The following is a 10,524-nucleotide window of genomic DNA, read 5'->3' as shown; positions in this document are numbered from 1 at the left end:
ATGAATCAGTGAATCATGAAACAGGCACCCAATTTAAGCGATGAGCCAGTGTGGTCTCTACTCATAACAGAGAACTTAGCAAGAAGCAATTTGAAATTGTATCTTTAGGCACTTTATTCTTAGCAGCCTGTCGCAAAAACAGGGAAAAAAATCCCATTTCTTTAATTTAATCTGTGAAAAATGCACAGACTTTGACAGACATGAGAAAGTATTTTTGGATTAAGATGATTCCCAAAGAAAGACTTGGCATATCTCAAAACTGTGTGCAGTGTGGCCTTAAAAATGTTGTTAAAATGGGACAATGTGAGGGCAAAAGAAGAACTGGTAGGCGAAAAAAAAACTATCTACACCAGATGAACAGTATCTGAATATGGATACTAAAATCAGGACAAATCCAGCAAAGACCCAGCACAGGTGTGGGGCTGCATTTCAGCCAGTGGTCTTCTGGATCTTATTGACGATGGAATTATAAACACAGAAAAGCATTGGCCAGCTGTGCAATACCATCCGAAAAGCATCTGATATGCAACAGCTTCATTTTTCAGAATTATACTGATTCCAAACACACTGCCAGTGCAGTAAAAGCATAGTTGAACAGAAAAACACATTGTGGAGCACTACGAGTCATGGATTGGCCTCCCTAGAGCCGGGATCTCACCATAATTGTGTGAGATCATATATAACAGTGTGGGATCATCTCGACAGAAAACAGAACAAAGGCAGGCAACATGCGAAGACGAGCTGGGTGGGTGTTTCCTTTAAAGAACTCGCGGATACGGTCCCTTTAACTCTTGTTTCATGACGTCATGGCATCAATGCGGAAGTATGTACGCAGGAAATTAACATCTTCAGTTTTGTTTACATGTGACATGCAATTTGGTAGGTGTGTTCGAGTGTTTTGGCTTCAGGTTTTTGGTGAATATTGTTAGAATTTAGTGACACATTTCTCCAGATGCCCCCTTCATTATAAGCATTACAGAAACGCCTTTAACTGTTACTGTTGTCTTCAACGATGTTTAAATTAGCTAGCTAGGCGCTGCTAGTCACCAGCTAGCGAATGTTAGCTTGCTACACTGCGCGTTAAAGTTTCGGTTTCCTGAGTAACTTTTCATTACTGTTAATATTATTATTGGATAACAGATGACGCCAGTTTCTCAGTTGACAGTTTCTCTTCCGGTACTAATGATATGGGCTTCAATATCTTTTTTTTTCTTCTTTCGTACCATCAGCGAAGTTGATGCTGGAGCTCTGTAAAGAACCACAGCATGTTCCCCCGCAGAACTACCCCACCGAGGGGACGATCAGCCTACAGTAACGGTCTGCATCCACCGCCAACGGCGCCCCAGAGCTACGATTACAACCACCAAAGTCTGCCAGGTGTCAACAGGTGAGTCCTGTGAATGGAAAAACTCGAGTATCAGTCTCGGGTGTGTACTGGACAGCAGCTGCTTCAAGATGAACTGGAGTAAACTTTGTTAGCTGTGGTTGAGATTTCCTGTTGTGTCGGTGCATTTTGTTCAGAGCTGCAAGGGCTGGTTGATTAATGTTGATTGATTATTGATAAGTGGATCAGTTTTTATTGGCACCTTTTTTGTCGTTGAATAAGCGCTGTAGTCATTTAAAAAGAAAAACAGTGAAAGAAGATAGTAGTTTCCTATATATGAGACTAGGATGGTTTTTCTTTTTACTTGATAGAAAACCGATTATGTAAATATGGATTCTGGTGCTCAGACATTACACATCATTTTTTAATTGGCCAACTGGTCTACTGGAAATTACAACAGGCAGTGTTTATCAATTTTATTATAGTGAACTTAATTTAAAACTCTCGATGTGGGGAAACTGAGCCAAAGTCATTGAAAACTGAAATGTTGTTGTGTACTGAAAACACTAAATTAAATTTTAAAAATTATTCACAACAGGAATTTTTCATCAAATTTGTCCAAGCAACAAGAGAGGATGCATATATTCAGTGTACGCTCACCAGCCACTTTATTGGGTACACCTGTTTGAGGCTTGTTAATGTAAATTAAAACCTAATCAGTCAATCATATGGCAGCAGCTTGGTGCATTTAAAATATTTAGACATCTTTAAGATGAGCTGCTGAAGTTCAAAGTGAATATCAGAATAAGGAAGAAAGGCAATTTAAGTGGCTTTGAACATGGCCGCGAAGTTGTTGGTGCCAGACAGGCTGGTCTGAGTATTTGACAAGCTCCTGATCGGCTGGGATTTTCCCACACAACCATCTCTAGGATTTACAGAGAACAGCCCGAAAAAGAGAAAATGGCCAGTGAGCGGTAATTCTCTGAATAAAATTTCCTGTGTTTATGTCATATGACAGAGGAGAATGGCTAGACTACTTGGAGCTGATAAGAAGCCAACAGCAACTCAAATAACAAGATTTGCAGAAGAGAATCTCTGAATGTACAACGCATCACACCTAACAGCAGCTGGGCTGCAACAGCAGAAGACAACACTGGGTGCAACTTCATTCAGTTTAGAACAGGCAACTGTAGCTACAATTTCCATGGGTTCACCAAAATTGGACAACAGAAGACTGCTGTGACATTCGAATGGGAGCGGGGAGGGTAAGAATTTGGTATAAATGGCATGAAAGCATGGACCCATCCTGCCTTGTATCAATGGTTCATGCTAAGGGTGGTGTAATAGTGTGAGGATATTTTCTTGGCACATTTTGAGCCTCTTAGTATGAACTGAGCATCATCTAAACACCACAGCCTACCTGAGTATTGGTGCTGAGTGCTTCATCCCTTTACCACAGTGTACACGTGTGGTAGCTACTTCCAGCAGGATAACACACCATGTCACTAAGCTTAAATCATTTTAAACAGTTTCTTGAACATGGTAGTGAGTTCACTGTTCTCAAATAGTCTCCACAGTTTTCAGATCTTAATCCAATAGAGCACCTTTGGGATGTGGTGGGACAGGAGATGCACTTTTCGGATGTGCAGCTGTCAAATCTGCAGCAGCGGTGTGATCCTGTCATGTCAATATGAACCACAATCTCTGAAGAATTTTTTCAGTACCTTGTTGAATCAATGACATTAAAGAATTTTTGGAATCCTGTAGGCAAAAAAAAGGGCTCCAACCCAGTGCTAGCAAGGCTAACTTATGCAGTGGCTGGTGAGTTTGTATGTTAAGTGTTGCTAAATATAGTATCTCTTGAGATCGAAATGTCAGCATACCTTCATTCCTCTGAACTTCTAAAGTCTTGCTCCTGACAAGCACCAACCATATTATAAATATATCCATCCACTTTTCTAACCGCTTATCCACTTCAGGGCAGTAGTGGGGCTGGAGTCTTTTCCACTTGTCATTGGGTAACACAGAGAAGCAGACAACCATTCACACTTCCATGTCTGTCTTTGGACTGCGGAAAAAAGTCAAAGTATTCAGAAAGAACATGGAAACTTCACACAGAGCAGCTCCATGGGTTTGAACCCACAACCATCTGTCTCGCAGTCATTTTAAATACAAAATCCTTATTTTAAATTTAAAAAGCCAATAATAAATATTGCATTCTAACTTTTATCACATTTGTTAAGGACAAATGCGTCTCGCTCTGTATGGATTCATGCTTCGTGGCACCCGAGTGAAAGAAAACAAAACAAAGAAACTGAAAAGTTCATCATTTATTAGTGGTTGCTTGTTTTAGACTTTTGCGTTCTGTGCAGTAAAATATGCATATGTGTTTTTGTAAGCTTTCCTAGACTTGAGAGATTGCCTTCTTATGAATGGAACCCCCCACCATCCACCTCTACTGTTCAGCCTCGTCACATGCCAGCTATGATCAATGGGCGCAAGTATGTCACGTATTACTATTTATCGATCCAAGAATAACCCACATTTGTCCAAGTCCATTGCCTGTTACGTCTTATCACCTTTCTTTGTCTTCGTGCTTCTTCCAGGAGGCAGAATGATCAGTTCAGCGCTCATCATGTGAAGCGCCAACGTGTTGACACCCCCAGCCACCACTTAAGCAGCCCACCTTTAATTCATAGCCGGCCTCCACATCATCGTACCGACCGAGCGGTGGCAGAGCCCTCAAGATTATCCCTCACTGGTTTTGATCACTCTTATCCCGGCCCTAACTTAGACGTCCGCCCTCAGGTACCCGCTGTGCTGGAAAGCTCCAGCAGTCTGCATGCCAGCATTACAGACAAGGTAAATTCAGAAGGACTTAGGCTTTATTTAATAAACATGAAGTCTGAGCATGTTTACGTGTAGATATGTTTGGTTTAGTCAGCGTCACATGTTTATGTGCCCTCAGCTAGGGCTGTGCGATATGACCAAAATCTCATATCCCGATATAAGAATTCTATCGTCCCGATAACGATATAAATCACAAAAATGTAACATTTTCTGTAAATTCTGTGAATCTCGGGCAGCTCGACTTGCGGGAAGTGTTTCCAGCTGCGCGTCATGTAGCTGGAGTCCAGTGTTTTAACAGATGCATGAAACTAAACATTTTTAGACATTAGTTGTAATGGCTGCCATTTTCTTTGTGAGTATTTATTACACAGCGTGCTGCTGGGAAAAGCCTGTTCTAACGTTTGAGTCTAAGGTTTATTTTTTTAGCACCTGGCGGCTCTTTTTTACTTCTCATCCGTAAATAATCTGCTCTTTCACGTGATTCAGTTTATTTTGAAAAGTCTCAACAGGATCTTGAGCTTTATTGTGAAAGGTTTATGTGGAACATAAACAAGCGGACACGCGATGGTGTTACCGTCGTTGTTGCTAACCACAACGCATAAAAACAGGCGCTTGTCCGTCTGTAGTGTGGTTATATTAAATATAAGAGAAAGAGAGAACTTTAAGAAATTAATATAGCCACTACAGTGACCATCAAAACGATGAAAAAATATTGCCGCAAACAGTTTATTTTGCGACACCACGAAACAAACGATAGCGTAAAATGAAACGATAGACGTTTTTATATCGTCATCCGATATATATCGTTATATCGAACAGCCCTACCCTCAGCTGAGTTGTCAGATGGTGGAGCTGTTTGAGGCGTGCCAGCAGCAGCCTTCAGATTTGCAGCGGAAGGAGGTGTGCCGCAGTCGTCTGCAACAAGATATACAGCAAATCTTTCCATGTATGTATGAACTGTACATCCACATTCTGCTCTGTCTTGCTGCTTTGATTTTTATTCACCACGTGCGTTTCTCACAGCTGCGCGGCTTTACTTGACTGGATCGTCTATGAACGGATTGGGCTCCCGGTGCAGCGATGCTGATATATGCCTGGTTATCAAGGGAAATGTAACTATCTTTGTTTCTGTACCGTAAATGTCATGGAAATGTGTAAAATGTGCAGTCATAGATGCCGACTTCCTCTTTAACACTTGCAGTGTTCCTTCTTTTTGTTCCAGAAAAAGCCTGATGCTCTTCGTGTTCTTGGTCGTCTCCTAAAGTTGTTCAAAACCCTCTGTGAGCAATCAAATACCAAATCATCTATAAAAACAGAATTCACTGTTAACTTTTAAACGCTCGTAGACATGTCTGTAAACAGTGTCATACTTAGTATTGTGTAAGTCACTATTTTTGCGTATATCTAGTAAGTTTTCTTAACCAAAAATACAATTATTGGTGTCCTTTGTGAGCTCTGATATGAAGATTTTCCCTTAGAATTATGCTTTTGTCACTAGGGGGAGCTGTTCACTTAGTGGAAAATGGGTTTCTGTTTATAGAAAATGAAACAAATGACAATGGATCTCATGATGTTTGTTTTGATTTTCAGCGTATGTAGAGAGGAATCAGCTGATCAGAGCCAAAGTGCCAATCCTCAGGTTCAGGGAGAAAGGCAGGTGAGAGCAAAGCAGTTGCTGGAACAGTCATCATCAAATCAGAAAGCAGATTTATGATGTTTATGATTCTCTCCGGTCTTCGCTCCGTAGTGATCTGGAGTTTGATCTGAATGTCAACAACACAGTGGGCATCAGGAATACATTCCTTCTGAGGAGTTACGCCTATGGTGGGTGAGACGGTCAATAAGACCAATTTTGTTCATGGCAGCAGCTTTTCAAACTTCAGCTCTGCCTGTGATCGTTTGTTTTTAATCCAGCTATAAGCAACGCATACTTGTTGTGACATGCTGTGTTTGTGTGGTCTCTCTTTCAGCTGATCTCAGGGTAAGACCCATGATCCTCGTCATCAAGAAATGGGCACGATACAATAATATCAATGATGCCAGCAAAGGAACATTAAGCAGCTACACGCTGGTGCTGATGGTCCTGCACTACCTCCAGAGTCAGTACAGTCACACGTGCAGAAAAGATTCCTCCCACTTGTTCTTTTGGCCTAGACTGACTTGATTTGTATATGATGTGTTTTCTGTAGCTCTTAGTGAACCTGTCCTCCCATCTCTACAGAGGGACTACCCAGTAAGTATCTTCTTTGCATTTTGAGTCATTGAAATCTCTTTTTGACAATGTTGTTTTCATTTAAAACCATTTATAAACTATATTCTTTTTCTTTTGTAACCTACCACTTAGTAAGGTAATTAGCTACTTGAGAAACTGTTTAAAGAATCTCTAATGGCTCAGTCACAGTAGAGAAAAATGGGACGAAAACTGTGATCAGACTGGCTGCAGTCACTCTAAGACAGGCAGGTGAAGGTTTGCAAATAAGCGCCATCTAATTTATAAATGCAGACAGACATGCCGACACGTTGCTGGCGGACTGAGTCAGCCTGTGCCAGCAAGTGCAACTCGTCCGTGATGAGTTTCTTTGCAATAGTGGATTCAACTCAACTGGTTCCATTCTTGTTATGTTCCTATATAAAAGCAAGGTTTCCAAGCGTGTGTCATAAAGTCTCCTTCACTGCTTTCCTTATTATGTTTTTTTTGTCCCGTGTCTTGATTTTAACAGGAGTCATTTAATCCTTTAATGGACCTGGACATGGTTCCAGAGGGACCCAAACACATCCCTCCCTACATCTCGAGAAACAAGTCCTCTCTGGGGGAGCTGCTTTTAGGATTTCTCAAGTACTATGCCACAGAGTTCAGGTACCTTCCAATGAGTATCTTGTTGAGTGGCTCTTTACCGTGTTGATTTTCTTGCTCCCATTCTTCATCTCCAACTCTCCTCGCCAACTCCTCCTCCCTCTCAGTCCTCCATTTCTCCTCACTGTCTTCTGTCCCGCTTCCTCCTCCCTGGTTTCATGTTTCTTGCTGAGGGGCAGAAGCAGGTGAGACCTTTGGCCTTACACAGCACTACCATGACATACCACGATCCCTGTGTTTGCAGTGTGTTACCACACCATCCCAAAGTGAAAAATCAGACTAACATTCATGGAGCAGACGGTTTATAGTGTCAGTGACTTTAGAAAACACAAGTTGAATGATTTTTGCTTTTGTTGGGGGGGAGGGCTAATTCATTTATACATACATATAATAACATAAATATAACATAATTCTGATAAAAATAAGGCTAGGTTTTGTTTTTTTCTGTGTTTTCATGACTTAAACTAAATCTATCTCATGCTTGGAAGAAACTTCATCTGTCTGCGCTTTGTTTGGAATAAAGTAGTATGCAAAGGCACTGCTGTAGTCCTTGAGGCGCTTGAAGATTGCGTTAACTTTCAGTCTAACGAGCACTGAGTGTAATCCCTTTCCTGTTGTTGTCTTTGTCTTGCAGTTGGGATAAACAGGTGATTTCTGTTCGAGAAGCCAGAGCGTTCCCTAAGAACAATTCTAAAGAGTGGAATAACAAATTCATATGTGTGGAAGGTATGCAGTTTATTGGAAGTAACAGGCCACGGCCACCACCATTTAACATTAGTATCGCTGTGAGAAATGTCCACAGTAATCCAACAGTGACTCCTTTTGTTTCAGAGCCTTTTGAAAGAAATAATGTCGCCAGGGCCGTCCACGAGAAGCTCAAGTTCGATGCCATTAAAGCGAAGTTTGCTGAGGTACGTTGAAGTTTTGATAACTGTGCTCGCTCTTCATTCTCCAAGCCGCTACGGGCCACATATGAGTTATTCATAATCGGCTTCTGTCTCCTCAGTCGTGTCGGTTACTACACGAGAGGAAGGAGCTGAACTCGATCCTCCCTTTCAGAGCCATCATCATTAAGGAGTCATCCAGGGGATGAGAGATTCCTCTAATTAGATGAGCTAACCGGTGTCCTCTACCTCAAGACCGTCTCCTGAAACAATGCGAGAACGTATTGATGTTCTGAGAGAGAAACCCTGCTGCGCTGGCACCTTCACGGCCGCTTCCATATCTGTGTTTTCTGTGGCTGTAATATTCAAAATGTACCACCGACTTTCAAATGCATTGCTGTCAAATTTGTGTAACGGAGGATAATGCAGTATTTGAGGGAAAAATTTATTTTATAGAGATGCTAGAGGCCTCTGAAATTAAAATCCTGTTACCTAAACTGATGACAGAAAAATGCTGAACCTCTTATAAGAGATGGATATTGCTGCTATATGGCCTATTTTCCCTGCAGGGAATATGTTTATCAATGAACTGGGAGATGACTCTTATGTAAAGTTAGCTTAAATGGAAGCAGCAGCATTTTATTTTGAAAGGCGAGTCCCAGCCACTGATCTCGATTAAATTTCCACATTATTAGAGCCATACTGCACAGCGTTGTATTTAAAAACGATTAATCTCTGCCACGTATTTACATGTACAGTCTGTCATGTTTCTGTCTGGACCAACTTGTAACATCAAAGTTTATTTTTTATTTTTATAGGTCAATAGTGAGAATGTGGTGGATTTAAACACTTCAGACACTTTTTGCTTAAAATTGCATTAATTGCCCTCTAGTTTCCCACGCTCACTGCCTAAAGCTTAAGTCAGTGTTGTAATTTGAAGTGCCCTTATTATACTCATTTAATGGCTCCTAAATGTCATTTGGTTCTGCTAAAATTCTTTACCCGCTTCAAAGTGCAAAAGAAATCTCCCACTGCTTTGCTGCCTCTGTCTGAAACACACCTTTTGTTGTCTGGAGTGCATAAAAATTCTCGTATTCACTCTTGCAGCCATCTGCAGAATACTTGGTGTTCGATTTCTCGTAGCTGAAACATTTTATAGCTGGCTACCAGAAGCTGTATGTACTGCAAGCAGCTGCCTGCGCCTGGACTTAATCAGGTCCTCACTGTTTGTCTGAGGGCATATCAGATTAGCTTAGGTGGGGAGGTTGCCAGTTTGTTACCTAGTGATGTAGATAAGTAACTGTAGAAAAGCCTGGATTGCAAATGAGGTGTTTCAAGCAGTTAAACAGCTGCATTTTTAGCTGTTGTAACTTTGCAAACCTTTTATATGCACACAAACCTTTCAACAGACTTAAGGAACCCCCAAAGCACGATAAGGGTACTTTTAAGTCACCCGAGGGCTGCAAAGAGGCCAGACTCTAGATTTCCCCCCTTCCTGTAATAACTGGTCCATATGTCCTGCATCAAGAACTCAATGTCTGGTGTAAAGGCTGTGCAGTGTCATTTTAGAAATGTACTTGATTTATTTGTTATCCACTCGTGTTTGGATTACGTATACATAAGTTATTTAAAGAATTTACACTTCATGTAAATTTGTCTTTTCTTTCCTCTTTTTGTACATTTTGTGAGTTACTGACTTTTAAATGTTTATTTAAAAAAATTAAATCTCTAAAGATGTATGATTGTTTTCAATGTATATTTTGGAGCTTCATGTGAAGTCCACTGAAATCTTGGCTATGCAAATAGAAGCACCAAAATCAGATTACTTTGTACACGGGCTTCTTTTTGGGGGTGGGGGGGGGGGGGGTGGGGAGGTGTTGTTCGTATTCACATGTCAGCACATTTGAAAATGTAACCAGTAAATTAAGGTTTAAAGACTTTTTTTTGTTTTTTGTTTTTTTTGTATAAATACCTTGCAAATGTTTTGAGCCACCTTACTTTCTTTATATTTTGTTTCCGAGGAGCCAGACGTTCTTGAGCGATAGTTCTGCAGGTTTTCTGGAGGTCTTTCAAGGATTTTTTTTTTCTTTGGACATTTACTGCTTTTTCATCCATTTTCCCTCCGGTTCTTTTTTTAATGTTGTTGTTTTTTGATTTACCACTGATATATGAATCATTAAAAATCACACCTACCTTAGGGGATGAACCAGTGTTGTGTCTACTTACAAAAAGACAATTTAGAAAAGACTGAATCAATACTGGCAAATTTTAGTATAGTGCGCAGTGTGGCCTTAAAAATTTTGAAGAAAATGGACAGGATCAAAGAAGAATTTGTTGACCTAAAAAAAAAAATATATATATATATATATATATATATATATATATATATATATATATATATATATATATATATATATATATATATATATGTAGGAGATTAACAGTATCTAAATGCCATGTGAGAAATGCATCTGGCCCTTCAGTTTATACGTCTACTGAGAGCCGTATCAGAAATGCTCTGGTGACTGTCAAGAAACCATTCAGTTTGCAGTTTATTCGCCCTCACCCTTCATGAGCTTATAAGTATAATTCGCAGATCTTTAGAGAAATTA

The 10,524-nt window shown here is 40.4% G+C and overlaps 1 protein-coding gene across 3 annotated transcripts; it reads left to right on the top strand.

Moving 5' to 3' along the window:
- Positions 1–799: 799 nt before the first annotated feature.
- tent2 (terminal nucleotidyltransferase 2) lies at positions 800–10,118 on the top strand. 3 transcript variants are annotated; one of them, XM_031755417.2, is made up of 15 exons: positions 800–879; positions 1,230–1,387; positions 3,724–3,825; positions 3,931–4,186; positions 4,994–5,120; positions 5,198–5,286; positions 5,397–5,454; positions 5,765–5,831; positions 5,922–5,998; positions 6,145–6,273; positions 6,364–6,407; positions 6,895–7,031; positions 7,663–7,754; positions 7,860–7,939; positions 8,035–10,118. In XM_031755417.2, the coding sequence occupies exons 2-15, from the start codon at positions 1,266–1,268 to the stop codon at positions 8,119–8,121; spliced, it is 1,467 nt and encodes a 488-aa protein (XP_031611277.1). In that variant the 5' UTR covers positions 800–879; positions 1,230–1,265; the 3' UTR covers positions 8,122–10,118. The 3 variants fall into 3 exon arrangements, with proteins under 3 accessions (XP_031611277.1, XP_031611278.1, XP_039476938.1); XM_031755418.2 differs by having other exon boundaries at positions 833–883; XM_039621004.1 differs by having other exon boundaries at positions 878–915.
- The last annotated feature ends 406 nt before the right edge of the window (positions 10,119–10,524 follow it).

Source organism: Oreochromis aureus, linkage group 12 (assembly GCF_013358895.1).
Source record: "Oreochromis aureus strain Israel breed Guangdong linkage group 12, ZZ_aureus, whole genome shotgun sequence".
Classification (NCBI taxonomy): Eukaryota; Metazoa; Chordata; class Actinopteri; order Cichliformes; family Cichlidae; genus Oreochromis; species Oreochromis aureus.
The sequence above is the reverse complement of the archived record's forward strand: the minus strand, read 5'-3'. Positions and strand labels throughout refer to the sequence as shown.